At 53.6% G+C, this 16697-nt stretch overlaps 1 protein-coding gene across 1 annotated transcript in view; it reads right to left on the bottom strand.

Moving 5' to 3' along the window:
- Nucleotides 1–19: 19 nt before the first annotated feature.
- The window catches only part of LOC104488874 (KAT8 regulatory NSL complex subunit 1-like), a gene marked incomplete at its 3' end in the record, with an annotated part of 24557 nt that continues 7879 nt past the window's right edge, over nucleotides 20–16697 (bottom strand). The window contains exons 4-13 of the mRNA XM_010130967.1: nucleotides 14135–14250; nucleotides 12483–12678; nucleotides 9394–9559; nucleotides 5266–5451; nucleotides 4718–4879; nucleotides 4238–4389; nucleotides 2805–2807; nucleotides 1828–1943; nucleotides 677–734; nucleotides 20–132 (exon numbers count right to left, since the gene is read on the bottom strand). Coding sequence (XP_010129269.1) covers nucleotides 20–132; nucleotides 677–734; nucleotides 1828–1943; nucleotides 2805–2807; nucleotides 4238–4389; nucleotides 4718–4879; nucleotides 5266–5451; nucleotides 9394–9559; nucleotides 12483–12678; nucleotides 14135–14250 — 1268 coding nt within the window. The remainder of the gene's footprint in view (nucleotides 133–676; nucleotides 735–1827; nucleotides 1944–2804; nucleotides 2808–4237; nucleotides 4390–4717; nucleotides 4880–5265; nucleotides 5452–9393; nucleotides 9560–12482; nucleotides 12679–14134; nucleotides 14251–16697) is intronic.

Genomic DNA, 16697 nt, shown 5'->3' with positions numbered 1-16697 from the left:
GGGTGCCGAGGAGCCGTACCTGCTGCCCCGCCGCTGCGGGGGCATGCTGGTGCTCCAAAGCCACCGGGCCCGCTCCATCTCCTCACACTTGCTGTGCCGAGCAGCGAAGGCCGCATCAGACAAGTCCTCGATCTGGAAGGGGAAGGGTAGGGGCTGGGTCAGAGCTTTCGTGTATTGAACATGCGGTTTTACCAGCGCGAGTGTAAATAAATGTTTATGTCCAGAGGCGGCAGGTGCTGTCAGTGCGTGTGAGAGCACCCTGCTAAACCCAGCCCGCACTGCTTAGGAGGAGACTAAGAACTGAAAACCCAAGGAAAGGCACTTATCCCAGAAGGAAAGTGCTCGCAGAGAGGTTTACGGAGATGCCAGCCGCGTCAGTTCAGATCAAATAGCAACTACAGCAGCGCAGGTCATCCTTTCTTGACCAGACTTTTCCAGGAAGGGTTGCTGCTGCCCCGAGAGGCCTCCTGACAGCAGTTAGGCCTCAGGTTCACCTGTGCCCAGCCAGGCAACCCAGCTTCTGGTCACCAACACCAGGCTGCTTGCTGCAAGGCGGGCTGTGCCGTTTTGTCACAAAAAGGGAAGAGACTCCGCACTCCCTGCCGAGGTCCCTGCGGCCTCCGGCATCCTCCATGGACCACAGCAGTCATTAACCCGCAGCCAAAACTCCTCTCACCTCCTCGTTGTCTTCCTCAGGGTTCGCTTTCAGAGCGCTGATGTCCACTTCACGCCAGCTGCAAGCAGAGCACCAGGGGACAGTCAGGCACAGGCGCAGCCCAACACGGTGGCACATGCCCCGCACGCACTAGCACTGTCTTTAGGGAGATTAAACCACAGACCTGCCGCCACGAGCAACGTACTTGGGCTCGGTTTTAAGCCAAGTGGCCATACTTATCTACCAGAATCCCTCCTGGGCTATCAGACAAGGGTTTCTCCCCCTCCCCTGCTGGGGAAGCGCTGGGGGCCAGGCAGGAGATGTCCTTCCCCACCTTGGGAGGGTCAGGAATGGAGAGCGAGGCCACCAGCATCCTCCCGCTATGGCCCTTCCTTGCTGCCTCCCTGCCCAGCTCCTGGCGCTGGTCTGAAGCCTGGCAAGGGCAGAGGAAGCAGAGCAGATGCTGCAGCATTTCCTCCTCTTCCTCTGGCCCAGCAAAAAGCTCCCTCCCTGCCCCTGCCCTAGCACGCAGGACCAGCAGAAAGAAAGAGGGAAGTTGGGAAAGAGACCTGGAAAACTAGCAAGGAAAAGGAGGACCAGAAACTGGGCAGTTTGGGTGAATGTCAGCCCACTCCCACTGGGCACTTGGGTGCAAAAACCAGGAACCAATCTCATCCACGGTGTTAATTCGAGGGTGTCCCAACAAGGGCCAACAGCTCGCACACAGCTTGGGCAGAGAAAACCTCTGACTTCTACCACTGCGCAAGCACAGGAGAGCTTCTCCTGGCCTCCCGCACTGCAGCGTTGTCCCAGCCCAGGCACCCATCGCCCAGCCAGGACAAGGGCAGAGCTGGGAAGCCAGCAGGACCTTTGGCTCAAGAGACCCAGCAGCTTTGCAGCAGGACAGAGGATAACCAGGACGACTTCAGGTTGCGCAGAGACCTGAGCAGGCAGCTGGCTTCATGCACGAGGGATGCTCGGACAACAAACTCCCTGACTCAGCAAGTCTCCGTCAATGAAATGATCACAAGTTTTCCAAACGTTCTCCTGCTTAAAGCCCCTTTCCTCGCCTGCGTTAGCAGCCGCTGGGAGCAAAGCCCCAGGCCAGGGCTGAACTTCCGACAAAGTCAAAGCCTGGGACGTCCTGCGGGAGCTGGGGGTCAGGCACGTACCTGGGTGTGAGGATCTCTTTGTACTGCAGTTTCTCCACACGAGTCGTTGCAGCAACGGACATCGGGATGACAATGTTGTTAATATCGAATGAACTTTCGCCTCTCCTCCTCCTCGGCTGCAGTAACAGGAAGACAAGAACCCAGTGAGGAAGGATTGTAGGTTTGGCCATGTTAGGTCATTGATGGAAAGAGGCCTGGCCTCATACAAATCGGCCTTGGGGCCATTTGACTCATGCGTGACCTTGGAGACCAAGAGTGGAACACAACGGAGTTCACCTGCTGCTGGCTGAAGTCCTCTTCCCAACCCAAAATCCTGCGTTTGGAGAGTGCAAACAGGGGCAAGGGCTGTGGAGGCCCTGCAGGCACTGACACACGGCGAGAACGGGCTGCTGAGCTCCAGCCACCACCTCCACTCTGGCACCAGCCTCTGCTCGGCCAGGCGGAGCAGGAGACTGATAAACTGACCCAGCGAGAAGAGAAGTCCCCCACAGAACCCAGTTCTCTACTGCCTATGGAAGTGAGGCGGGGAGACCATCAGGAAAGAGGGGAGAACCATCCCGTTATGCTCGTGTCCCTGCAGGGGTCTGGACCCACCGCAGATGATACCCTGACAGAGGAGGAGCACGAAGCAGCCAGACAGGAGTTCACCTCGGGTCCTGACAGCTGCACTGAGAGCCTCACAGTTTCCGTCTGCATTGCGTTGGGACGGGAATAGATTTTCTAAGACAGAAATAAGCTCCACGCTTCTCTATTTAAACCTGCTTGAATGCTGGGTGCTCTCCTACCATCTGCCTACTCAAAACCCTCCCCCAAACCCGTGGCAGCAGCACTGATGGGACAGTGACACCAGCCCTCTCCATCAGCTGCATGGGGGAACTTCCTCCCAACAGGTTCACCCACAGTTTACCATGTTTTCCGTCTCTTTGATCCCTGCGGCTCTTGGTGCAAAACCATGCAGGAACCCAACTGCCAGGGACCTGCTGCAGCCAAACGCCCGGACTCGTCTGAAGCTGGATGAGGGCAACTACGGTGTTGGTAACCATGGAATCCTAACGTGTCACTGTCAACAGTGAGCCACTGGTTGGGGAGCACATGCAAACCTGTGCCGGACTGAGATGCTCGAACCCAGGACCTGGACCCCAGTGCCCACAATGCTCTTGTGGGACTCCAGCTGCTGAAGGGAAGACCCTCATCCTGCTTTTCCGAACAAGTTTGGGAAGGAGCAGCAAGAAAAGACCAAGATGTGTGTGTGAAGCACAAGGAAACACTAGAGCTGCTGAGAAGAGCTGTCCCCTTCTCCCAGACATCTAGCACATTTGAGTCAAAGTACCACTGCTTCTTGGGCTCTCCAGACACCCTGTGTCACCACGGGCTGCTTCGCCAGTGTCACAGCTTGTGACACAACAGCAAATTCTGCAGTGAAGGAACCCAGCCAGGACCTGGAAACCCCAAAGCAACAAACCTGGAGCAAAGACAAGGGTGCCCAAGGCTGACCTGGAAGCAGTACCCTCAGCTCTGCCACGGACAGATGCCTCTCACCCACCCTGGTTTCACTACCAGCGTTGGAGGAGACCGACATTATCCCTGGGTCACAGCCAGCTTAGGCTGGGACAGGACCTACCAACTGGAGTGGCCAGACAGCAGCCAGGTTCTTCTCTGGGACATGTAAGAGTTCAGCAGAAACCAATCAATCTTTAACCAAGGGCTTCTGTTAACGTGCTGGGAGGGTGGATGACGGAAGGAGCCGTGTCATCGATCTGCCCCAGGGCACAGCAGGAGGGAGTTATGGTCCTGCTCACTGACAGCTTCATTAAAGTCCCAGATCCTGTCACCCTTCAGCACTCTGGGAAGCTGAGCGTGTCTCAGAAGAGAGTATGAATTAAGCAACTGTTGACGCTTTGTATAGGTGAAAGTTAAGATCTCAACCACTCCTGACACACTGCTGCCTTGTGACTCAGCCCCAAGCCTGCTCACAGCCCAGTGCCACCCAGGCCAGCAGGGAAAGCTGTCTCACTGGAAGCACCACCGTACCAGCAGCAGCACAGTGCTGGTGCTCAGCAGTTCCACTCCTCTTCCTGGCATCCCCAGACAACTGCAGAAACCAAAACCCAGATGTGGAGCAAAGCCAGGGAAGGACTGAGCCCAGGAACATTTACCAGCAGTTACTGAGCTGACAGTGAAGCTGTCCCTGCAGCTGGCTGGCTCTCTGCACAGCCAGTGTCACCCCAGGAACCCCAGCAGACCCAAAGTCCCAGTAAAAAGGAGGGCCAGCAACCCCACCATCAGCTGAGCCAACGGATCCAGCACGGTAAGAGAAATACGAAGCCTAAGATGCCTGAACTGCTCAAAGCTGAGACCCCACAATGGAGCCAAGCTCAGAAACTTCTCCCAAAAGGCACCAGATACTCACGGCTGTGCTGGAGGCGCCCTGTGAGCTCGTGCTGGCAGGAGCGGAGCCTTCCGAGGAGGTGGACAGTTGCCGCGCTATGGGGCTGTGAGGTGTGGGGGTCGCAGACGTTGACAAGTAGCTTGGGCCACCGATGTCCGTGTGATGCTTCAACACTACACAAGGAGGGCGGGAGAAAACGAAGAATGACATTAGCAAGAAAAATCCACTGACGGCGGGTGGTGATGGATAGACAAGGACCATGTGCACCAGAAACGGCCAGTGCTGAGGAGCACTTTGCGTGAAAGAGAAGCACCTTCCGATGGCGGCTGCCAGCTTGAGAGACCCTGGAGGAAGAAGCAGTTAGAGCACACGAGGCGTCGCTGCGGTGGCGACCAGGCCAGAAGCAGTGCGATCCCCCTTCTCCGAGGCCGAAGGGGGAGAGAGGCTGGATGTGCAGCGAAGCCCAAGCTCCCCCCGAGAGCCCTGGCCGTGGCAGCCTACCTTCACTCCTCTCAGATGAGCAGTCTCGCAATCGCTTTTTGTCATAGGCAGGAGGCTGGACAAGCGAGCGCTCTGGCGCTCTCTCGGCCTTGGACACGGCCATAAAATCGTCTAAAGGCGGCCTGTGTGCCTTGTCTGGTTGGATTTTTTGATGTGAGCGCTCTGAGGAGGGGAACAGAGAAAGAGCTATGAAACGCCAGTTTTCACTCTCTTTCTGTTGGCACAGGAGACTCGGGCAGAGTTTACCAGCTCCATCACTCCAGACAGGTCGGGCTCAACACCATGAGGGCGCTAGAGGTGTGCTCAGCAGGGAACCAGCCATGGTCCTGTCCATACCAGCGTGAGCACAGCCTCAGACTGAGCAAGAAAAGGTCCCTATGAACCAAGACCAGCCCGAACCTCACCTTCAGCCCTGGCCTGCCATGGCCTCAACCCTGAGAGCTGAATTTGAAGGGTTCTCCTCCTCCTCCTCCTCCTCTCTCCTCCCAGACTGTCGGGTACAAAGCCAGGCAATGTTGTGGCACGCGTGCAGTGGGGAGGACACTTACTGGCTGCAGTGAAGAAGGAGTTCACCAGCTTGTGGCGGTCCTTGCGAGCAGGGTCAGACAGGCTGCTGGTAGGCATGGGGGCTCTGTGCTTGAGCGACAGCTTTTTGGGAGGTTTGATTTTCTCGTAGGGTTTGTTCTGCCACTGAGATTTCAACATGCTCTGGAAGTGCAGGCTCGTTGGCACGTCTGCAGAGGGACACAAAACACGGCACTCAAATTAAAGTACGCCCCAGAAAGCCGTGGTACCGCACCCCGCCCCCAGACCCCCAGGAGCAAGAGCCCTCGACAAACACAGAGGAACTGACTGCAGAACCCAGGCTCTCCCACGCCTGCCTCATGGCCGGGGAGGACCCGCAATGTTACGACTCGACGTTTCTACTCCAGAGCTCTCTGAGACAAGGACATTCCTGCAGGATTCACCGACCAAGTGTACCCCTCACGAGAACGAAGCCTTTGTCGGAAAAACCACGTGTCTTTACCACGGAAGGTATCCCACGTGCTGCCTCGCTCCGTTCAGCTATCTCAGATCTGACTTCCAAGAACCTGAGCTCTCTCGGCACATCAAATCTACAGAAGTACAGGCTGCAAGCGAGAAATGCAGCTTAAATCCTCAGTTTCGGGTCAAACCAAGCACTGTATGACATCAATCTGCTGGTGTGACGCCTCGATCATCTAACAAAAGCTGTGCAAGCGAGCGCACTTCAGAGGCTCCGGGGGCAGGAGCCCTGCACCTCCCCAGGCAGGGCCGGGGCCCGCAGCCATCTGCGAGCAGCCGAGCTCATGGGACACGATGTGGGTAACTGATGCATCTCGAGGCTGAAGCTTCTGTGCACTCCAGAGACGATGATGATGCGGAGTGCCTGTCCCCCTCTAACCCTGATGCCTCACCACCAGCACGCTGCTCTGCTGTGAAACATGTGAGGCTTCTGCTGTGAAGCTTGACACTCCTCAAGCTTCATTCCTCCCAAATCCCAGCCAGACACATGGTCCTGAGCTCAGCCAAAAGACCGATGAGATTATTCAGTGTATTTCTTGTGCAGATAGGCCAAGGGAGGCTATAAAGACCATCAACTGGAGTAGTAAACTGCTCCCGCCTCAACAGTCCCACAAACAAGCCTCCCTTTCATACCCACAGCTTCAAACTTCAAATCCTGCTCCCCCAAGACCCAACTCTCTTCATACGCCTGAGGGCCAAAATCCTACTTTGGAAAAGCATGAAAAGCTTTGGGGTTAACAGGAGAACTTCTGAGACATGTATTTATCTTCGACTACACTCGTAAGATCATTAGCCACCAGCATTTTCCAGGCTGCCCACCTGCTCTCCTCCCCCAGTACAGACCAGCAGACTGTTGCCAGCAGGACCCGCACCCGATGCAGACTCACCCTGCCACAACCAGGAGTTAGAAGCACTACAGTGAGCATCAGCAGTGCAAACAGCCCTCCCCCACATGTCTCAAGCTCACGAGGCATTTTCACAGGGTCTTTGAAACGACCCTGAGCAGAGATGAACCTTCCCAGGCCCTCGCTCCGCGCCTGCGGAGGGGACGTGGAGGCAATTAGGAGCTGCCGTGGGATTTAAGAACCACATCTAAATAACCTCAGCAGGCAAGGGACAGACCCGAGCCCCGTTGGTAGTCCCAACAGCTGATACCCAAACCCCTCCTCAATTCTCCACCCACTCCAGGGCTGGAAAGCCCCAGCAGATGCCGGCGGGCAGACCGGACGGAGCGGGCTGGCGGAGGCTGTGATTAACAGGGGAACGTGACACTCGGGGAAAAGCCAGGACAGTGAGTTTGAGTACCTTGGTTTACCCCCACCCACCTGCTAGGGAAGGGCTGTCACAGCACATGGCAGCTCTTTGGCCACCACCATATGTACCAAAGAACAGAGAGGGGCCAACCCAGCCCCTGAAGGACATTGCCAGTGAGGGTGCAACATCGCTGAGGTGAAGAGCTCTGACTTGGGGAAAAGTGCCTCTTCCCTGTCAATTTTTTGCTTTCTCGTGAAAATTCATCCCATCCAGCAGCCCACACGTCTGTGGAAGGAGGACACAGGTCAGAAGGAGGGGAAAAAAGCAAGAGGAAACACTGTCAGCAGAAAATGAGTTATTTGCTGGCTTGCCACTGTCCTGCTGTCAGCGCTGGTGGCACCAGAGTCTGTGCAGCAAGTGACACCGTCACTCCTCCTTCTCCTCCTCCTCCTCCTTGGTGGAGCGGTGCAGGCCTCCCGGGGACCAGCAGATGGCAACCGGCACCCCAGCTCTCAGCCTCCCCACCAAGGTTATTACATCATCCGAAAATTCACAGCGAGAAAAATCAGATGAACCAGAAAGAAAAAAAAAAAAAACAACAACCCTGAAAGCAAGGGGACAAAGCGCTTCCGAAGTGCGACGGGGCAAAAGCCGCGATGGCTGCGTCCTGCTTGCCAGAGAACAAATGATCTTTTTCTTCCTGTGGCGCCTGGCAATTTTGCCCTTGGCAAACTGCTCTGGAGATCCCCGGCTGCTGGCACCCAGAAAGGCTCAAAGTGAAAGTCGGCACATGCTCCCAGCTCTGCGGGCAGGCTCCTTCTAGCAGCCCACAGCTCCTCTGGAACAGCTCCGCTGAGCCTCTGCCCCTCGACCCAGCCGGCCGGTTTTCAAGGTGAGCCCCCAGATCATCCCAGGGAGCACCAGCAGCAGCCTGGATCAACACTCGCGGGCAGGGAGAGCCCTCGATGCTGACTAGAACAGCAGGCAGAGCAATTTCCCCTCCTGAAGGCGCTGCCTGGCTTTATGTCTGGACAGAAAAGCAGCCCCGTCCCCAGAGAGCAGCCCCAGCGCGAGGGCGTTACGCAGGAGCGAGTAATCCAAGCTCACCGCAGGGAGGGAGCGGGGGCAATGGCTCTTTCTGTGCAGGAGTTATAGGCTTTACACTGCACGGTTTTAAAAACAGAATTTTCAGTCTCCTGCAGCCAGGATGGATCTTCCACCATGTGCACTGGCTGCAGCCACAAACTTCTGCTTCGGGAGTTCAGTGTGCCCGGCTCCTTCAGCGTGCCCGGCTCCTTCAGCGCTCCCCAGCAGAGATGTGTCTTTGGGGGGTGGCAGTTTAGGTTTTAAAAATAGCACCAGTTTACTGTTTTGGCCTGTTTTAAATATAGTGCTGGTGCAAGATGCCAGATGAATTGCTCCCAGACGCTCCCTGCATTTCCTGCTGCCACTCGAAGTTTGTGCAAAGCTGGAATTTAAACCCAAACACCCAGATGAGCCCAGTGACTAACACCTGACACCCTCAGGAGAAGCAGGGACACACACCTTCCTCCCAGCATCACCAGTGGTGGTTTACACCTCGAGCAGCCAGGCCCTCCTGTCAAGGGAAGGAATCACTATGACCTATGTCCCACCTATCATTTGTGGTCCTGTATTTTGTGATCAGAGCAAAGAGACGGCAGATGGACTCCAATCTCATGCAAGCCAAGAGTTTTTGGTGGTAGAACAGGCTTGTGTTTAATTTGGCAGTTTAGGAAGCAAAAGACGCTGGAAACTACTTTTTTTTTCCCTTGGGAAAAGTCCCTACACACGAAATCTGTGAGAACCCCACAGCGAGGGCTGGTTTTTACTCCTCTTGATGATGATTAACCCTGATACTGTAACACGGGGAAAGGAGTGTCTTAACAGAACATCCCTTCTCACTGAACCCCCTGAACCATGGAAGATTATTAACAATTCCTTACAAGGTCAAAAACACCTCCTGCGACTTAAACCAATCCACAAATAATTCAACACAGATGAACTGACTCTGCGGACACAATTACTTCTCCAGTGGTTTGTAGCCACGCAGCCAGCTCCCAGCACACACTCCCAGGCACTGCTTGGTTTCTCCATCCCGAGCGAGGCTCCCTGGTCCCATAACACACGTTCCCAGCAGAGCAGACTTCAGGTGTCATGCTTTCCCAGACCGTCCCGCTCCAGCAAACCCTCTGCTCCTAAAAGCACTTGCAGATGAACACGCTTGGTCATCCCCAAGCAGATCTGCACTTCCTCTGGCAGCCCAGGCAGAGAAGCAGGTTCTGGAGCACCTCCAAGCACCCCTGTCACCCATCCCAGCACCCCGTTAGCCCTGGCAGCTCCGTGGGTGCTGTGCTTACCGTCCGGGAACGACAGGACAGGATGAACACACGAGTCCAGCTGGGAGAGACGCTCCAGCAAAGGGGCATCGTACTGGATCTCCAGAGTTGTCGAGCTTCGAGTGCCACACAGAGCACACGAAGGGTTCACGTCACAGCTACATCGCGCCAGGCTGTTTCGATGGACCTGGACAGGGGACAGAGAACAATGTCAACAGCAGTCAGCATGTCTCAGGGCAATCTTCACACGTTCCCCTTTGACAACTCAGAAAAACATCCTGAAGGCTGTTTATTTGTTGGGGTTTCTTTATACACCTTGTCTAAAACCTGTTCGTTTAGTCTTGACTCATAAAAAGATCCTTTCACTTTGCATAAACACAACTGAGAATGACGACTTCCCAGCACAGACAGTTTAACGTCTACTAAATTTGACTACAAGTGTTTAATTTTATCTAGGTTGAAACCTCATTTATAAAAACCACAAGGCAGCACAAAAATTTGCTTGTCAGAGAGGAAAAAACCTCCTTTTTGAGTTCAGAGGGGTCAGAGAGCCATCACTATGTGCCAGGAGCTGGCCCTTCCAGGGACATCTTTACAGCGCGAAAAAGGGTGTTTTTGAACCTTGTTTCCTAATCAGGACAGACTTCTAACCCACAGATTGATAGACTTTATAGACTTCATTTATGTGAAACCCCTGTAGACAAATGCAGAACTGGATGTCAATCCCATACAGAGAATGTAACCAACAATTCCCCATCCAAATGGAAGGATGAATCAAACCGGATCCTGCAGTCCAGTATTACTCAATTCCCATTAACGACTTGAGTGATGGAAGAGATAACATCCTTAACACTAGAACTGGGGAGGGATGCAAGTACCTTGAATGAAAGGTCTCTTCCAACCAGATGATTCTATGAAAGAGCTGTAAATTATCTAAAATAAATACAATTTTCACTGAGGGCAAATGCAAGCAGATGGTTCAGTGCCCAGTGAAGAGGAGGAAGAGGAAACAGCAGCAGTTCTGCCCAGAGGATCTGCTGGTCGTTACGGATCAGAAAACACGCATGAATCAGCAGTGTCAAACCACTGCTGAGAATTAACACCCCACGGGGCTCCACAAACAGGATAGCCGTGCAAGATGTGTGGGGTAACCCCTCCACCCTGCTTGGCATTGCTCAGGTGGGAGCTGGGGGGCTGCGCCCAGCCTGGGACACGGATTTCAAGCAACGTGTGCACCAAATGGAGGGGAAAACAACAAACAATTACAAGATCCGAAAAACCACGTCCCAGGAACAGGAAGACCTGGGGCGTGTTTAGTGGAGAGGTGACCACATTAAGAATTACCACAGCAACTTCCACACTTCGAGCGGAGCTGCTGAAGCGACGAGGGAGCTGACCAGTTCACATCAAGACTTGGACTACGGGTCATGGCTTTCAGTGGCAGCCACGTAGCTTCTATCAGAAAACCTGGTGTGTTTGGTTCTGCTGCCTGGAAAGCAGACTGGCTAAGCACTCCAACAGCTGGCCTAAGCAGCTTTAGCCAAACCTCTGGCACGGCACGAGGCCACGGCAGCCTGCTCTGGGGCACCGGGATGCTGTGGGTGACTGCAGGAGATCTGTTCGTGCCCTGTTTCACAAGGCCACTCCTGTTCCCAACCCTACAGACCCACTCCACCTTTAAATCACTTTTCTTCCCTACAGGACACCTCCTCATAAGAAATCTGAAGTGATGTTGTATTCAGGTTTTGCAGAAGAGCAGGCACAGCTATGGATGATCTCTGCTGAGCCAGAGAACTCTTCTGGATGTAATTTCTGGTCGCAGCAATCCACAACCACTTGTGCCAGACGGGAGAGCGTGGTCAGCTGGAGCTGGTATTGCTAGACCGTTACCAAGCCATCCGTCAGCTTTGTCTCGAGTAACTGGAGGAGTCCACAGAAATCCTCTGCTACTTGGCACATCTTCCATCCTCTGGATGGAAGTTCCTCTGGAAATGCTCTTCTGAATCATCTCTGATTATCAAATGTATTTTAAGAATACGGTGAAAAACTGACAGAGAATTAGCAGATACTTCTTCAAACACTGAGTGCCGCATCGCCCGTGGGATAGTTCATAAAATTCCAAATGACTGAAGATCACTGCAGAGCATTGTCAGAAACAGCCCAGACAGAACTGCGCACGAGTCATCAGTCAAAGCTAAACCTGGCTGAGTGAGAATCTATTCTGCTCAGAAAAATGTTACTTTTTCAGCTTCTCTTTAGAACTCCAGCATGCACAGAGCAAAAAGCCCCAAACCCTTGTGGTAAAGTTTGACTTAAAACACTGACTCAGAGGGAAGTGGATTTTTGCCATCTATGGCTCTGCAATCATGACAGCTGCACGCACAAAAACAGTCCTTATCTCCTCCATTTCTACGGATCTATCCTCCAGCTGGCACTTCATGGCATTCCTAAGAGAAATCTAGACGAATTTACGGCCTTTCCTTGTACTGGGAATAAACTATTTCACTGAACAGAATTCTGCAGAAGGGCAGGGGAAGATTACATGGATAGGAGATAAAATAAAAATAAAAAACCCCAAATGAAAGCAAACCCAAGAACAGAGTCAGAGCACTCAGAGATTTCCAAGCTGGTTCTGATCGAAGCAAACGCGACCACCTCGGCAGGCTGCTGGAAGACATCCCACATATGTCTGCTCAGACAACTGCAGTTCTCTGAGCAAGCGGCAGCGGGTTCCTGGGGCTGTGTAATTGCTGTGCTCAGGGCTAAGGTCTTCTGACACTTGACTTCTCAGAACTTCTTCTGACTGCTCGTGTCGTGCCATCTTGAACTACCTGGTCTGAAGGTCACCTCGGCTGGTTGCTTTCAGAAGGGAATCCCCACATCAGAGTTCAGCAGCTCCTCTCCCCAGTAACAGCTAATAAAAGCCTGTGACAAATTAAAAGCTGAAGCCTCACTGTCCCCCTCCTCCTCCCCATTATTTCTGCCTTCTTAATAACCACAAACATCCCAGAAACAGGGAGACCTCTCTGTGCAAAGAGCACAAGCACACCGGTACCTCTCTGGTGGGAGCTTTAGCTCTATACTGCATCGAGTGACCGAACGGCACGAACCTTTTTGGAAAGGGGCATAATGCTGCTAGGTCGGACAAGCCGTCGCTTCTTACAGCTCAGCACCGGGCGAGTGCGAGCTGCAACACACGTTCCATCCGAAGATGAAGAAACCATGTTCAGTCGTTGCTTTTTATGCAAGAGCTCCTCAGCTTCCTGGCCGTCTCCCTGAGCGTGTTCTGCCAGGCCAGGCTGAAGACTGCCCGAGAAAAGAAGAGAAGAGAAAAAAAAGACACTGTTAGGCATTCGACAGTCCCACATTTCCCTGCAGCCCCAGCCAGGTTCACGAGTCAGACCTTAGCAAACACTCTAGGCTGAGTTTAAAGCATTGCCGTTTCACAAGGTAGCAGCTTTCATTAAGCCAACTCTAGGTTTTGCTTTTTCTTTGGCCACTTTCCACGCTCTCTCACCACTGAACCTTGGACAAAATGCTTTCTGAAGTTCTGGACAAAAAGTAGGACGTAAAACCGGACACAGAGCAAGACCAAAAGCCACTCCAGAGCCCAACAACTTTAATCCTGGAATGCAGCTTCCCCAGAAGTCCAGCTCAGGGCATCTTAACACAACAGGATCTCATGAGGAAATGCCAGAGAGCACAAGACAGAGAACACCTAATTTTCTAGAAAAAATATTTAACTTCGATGTGAACTTGATTCTAACGTCTGAGAACTCTACCACCTCTCAGCAGTGACACCAGGAAGGAGCGGCATTAATGCCAACCTTTCTGTTCCACCTACAAAGGCCGTTCCTGCCCTCACGCAGTAACCCTGCCCCACCACGGCACCGACGCACCGGGCCACCTACCCGACACCAGCGCAGCTCCTCACCTGTGGAACCTTTTCACGTCTATTTTACAAGTGTTTCATTTCTAAAAATGCGTAACATTAAAGCCCTGCAGTTCAAAGGCTGCAGGCGTGTAAAGGCTGTCAGAGCTGCGGTGTTTCAGCCGTAGCCACGAGTTGGCTGATCGGGGCTTTCTCCGCTCCCTCACGCTGCACCGGTGCAGCATCCCCGCTTCCTCGAGGCACTGAGCAAGAGCCACGGTGCTGGCAAAGCCTCACCAGCTGCTATCAGACCTCAGAAGCACCATGTGCTCAAGGCTTTTCAGCCCTGAGATCACCCTGTAGCAGAGGAGAATTTCCTTCCCTTGTTTTCATTTACCCTTGTAAAAAGACCTTCTTGACAAAACCAGCTTGGAGAAACAAAGAATTTAGCAAGTCTTACTCCCAAAAATCAACGGGATTCGAGTTCCTCAGTATCTCCAGAGAAGGGGGCCAGTAGTTACAGATCCTTCTGCAAAATCATTGCAAGCAGGCTACCAGCACCTTTGAATCACACGCTGCAAGCGTATGAAAATACCCACAAAGAAACCTTCTGGACAGGCTCAGTGCCCGGCTGCTGCAGGGCTGGGTCATGTAAACACAGCGCCGGTTAATACCATCTTCAGAAAAACAACGCAGCAGAAAACCTCCAGCGAGCCATCGCCTCCAGAACGCTCCCAAGAATGGTCTACTACCACACTTCTTTCAAAGAGCGACCACTTACACCATTCCCAACCCAGTCACCACCAACCAGCACGTCACAGGCTGGTTTCCAGCGGGGCTTTGTCAGGACGGTGAAAATCAAACTCTTTCCGCAATGCGCAGGCAGCTTACGTGTTAATGACTCCGTTGACGGGTCTGGGTGCTCCACAGGGCTTGGCGGGATGGGATTCAGGAGGATTTGCAGTAGAAATACCCAAGTTCTCTAGTGGCTGGGATCCAGAAACACTCTAAGGGAAGATGAAAAAGATGACAAATTAATTTAAAAAGCTTCTTAAATAGCCACAACTTTCTTATTCTCGGTTTGTAGTTGAGGATTCTGCACCGTAGCCAGGGGGTTCCACACAGGACTTCAAAACGAGGGATCAGAAGTCGCTATGTGAACAGAAGGGAGCCGTGAGGATTTCTTCAGGAGCTGCTCTGGCAAGAGGGTGGGAACACAACAGCGCTTTTAACGCCAGCTCCAAAGGACCTCGATTCCCCTCAGGCAACCACTAAGGAGCATGAAAGGCCGAGGGCTTCCAGATCGTGGCGTTTTGTCTCCACAGCACAGACAAGTTCATAACCACCTGTAAACCTCGCCGGCACCTTCTGAAGTTCGGAGCCGAGCTCCAAGCCGCAGGGCTGTGAGCTCCTGTCTAGGCACTTTGGGGGGTAGCGGGAGGGGAGGAGAACAGGCTTGCAAACCTGAATTTGCATTTTCACCAAATACCTGTGCAAACATGGTCCAAAGAGCACTTTAAGAAGTGTTCTAAACGAGTCCGCACACAAGCTGTGGGGTTTGGATAGCAGCAGCTAAAACTGCCTGATAGACACCGAGCTGGAAACACCGCCTTGGAAGAGGAAAGTAAGTAAAAACTAAGCTAAAAAGACTCAGAGTGCCCCAATCCCTCCTGCCTTAGGTCTGAGGTACAACCCCCTCGCTCTGCGGGGAGCAGCAGTTACTGTCTGGCTGCCGCACATCTCCCAGTGCCCTCACTGGGGGGGACTATCACCACAGCTTCCATGACACGCTGGCTTTGCCCTCTCGCCAGGGACGCTCCTGCCCTCCACCCCAGTAGGGCCCAGTACGTTCATATCCCTGGCGTTCATCACGCCAGTCTCACCCTTGCAGCCCCCTTTTGCCTTCAGACACGCTCCTCCTCCCTCCCGGGGTTCAACTCCATTCCTCCTCCACACGGCACGTCCCACGCTCGCTGCCGCGGTCTCTCTAGCTGGGTTTCCCCGCGCATGCATGGGCGGTGGGGCAGTAAAAAAGACGAGGAAATGTCTGCCCTATCCACAGAGATGGCCAGCACGGATCAAAACTTCCCTGCCATCACTGCCCCAACTCAGCGCACAACTCAACGGGCTGCGGCGGTGCTGGACTAACAGTTTCCAGATCAGCAGAGCCCCAGCTCGCCAAGGGAAGAGCAATTCCTAACAACCGTTGCCGGTTGCCTCTTTGAGGAGCTTTGCTGGGCTTTCTACCCTTCTCCCGGAAAAGACATTTCTCCTGGGGGGAGCAGAGACAGGCTCAGACCGGCGGGCTCCTCTCCGACACTTGCTCCGAGCACACAGACGTAGGGGCGAGATCGGATCACACCAGAAGCGTTACGCAAGCACAACCCGGCACCCTGGCGAGGTGAAGTCCATGCAGGAGCTGAACGTTTTCCCTCTGGTTTCCAGAGACTTGGCAAGGCTGAGCCTTCACATGACACCCCCGCCGGAGGCACCCACAGTTCGGGAGGGCGGGTACACATGACTCATAAGCTCTTTTGAAATAGGGTATTTATTTGCTTCTCCAGAAAGGGTCTTAAAGGAGGAACCTCTCCAAGAGCTGTCTCTGGTCATGATAGGAACAGAGGGTGACCCCTGTGCTCCCTGCGGAGGAGCTGGAAACCATCAATCCAAAGCCTTTATCACAGGCAGCCCAGGCTCACCTTATCGCACGGAAGATGGGTGTACCCTAACGAGGCTCCAACATGAGCAACGGGGGAACCAGCAGCGCTGCAGGAGCTGCCACCTCCCGCGTTCGGAGCAGAGGCCCAGCTCTTGCACCAACTCCTCCCGGGTGCTCCTCCTAACACTGTGCCTTCCCCCAGGGCTGGCTGGGCAGCCAGGCTGGGATCCAGAGGAGTGTTCATCACAGCGGGATGACATCGCTGCTCCAGACTGAGCTCTTCTCTCTGGTCTGGGTATGCTGGGGTCTGGAAGTCTCGGTCTTTAGGATCCCGATTAGAAGCCCGCAGCCTACCAGGGGCTCTCACAGCAGCACAGAAGTTGTGTGCTGGCAGGCAGCCGTGGCCCAACACCAGGGATGTGCCCCATGCTCCCAAAAAAGCCAAACAGGCAGGTTCAGACCTTCACCTATTACTAGATACAAACCCCTAACACAGGGAAAAGTTTTACCAAGACACTCCATCTGCATCTTTTCACATTTACTATTAAAAATGCTAAGTGCACCCCCTGCGCTAGACTGGCGATACAAGCAATGAACCAATATCAGCAGCTGAGTTATTTCTTCAGGGCTTTGTGTTATTCCTGTCTTCAGGCAAAAATATTCATTCACATACTGATCTCCCAGTTCCCAGCAGACATTCCCAGGCCGCCTTTGCAAAGCCCTTCCCTCTGATGATAGGATTAGTTCCTCCTAGGGATTATCAGCCACATCCCACATATCAAGCCGATGCCCGAG

The sequence above is a fragment of the Buceros rhinoceros genome, unplaced genomic scaffold, assembly GCF_000710305.1.
Source record: "Buceros rhinoceros silvestris isolate BGI_N320 unplaced genomic scaffold, ASM71030v1 scaffold3772, whole genome shotgun sequence".
Lineage (NCBI taxonomy): Eukaryota > Metazoa > Chordata > Aves > Bucerotiformes > Bucerotidae > Buceros > Buceros rhinoceros.
This window is presented reverse-complemented; position numbering and strand designations above follow the sequence as displayed.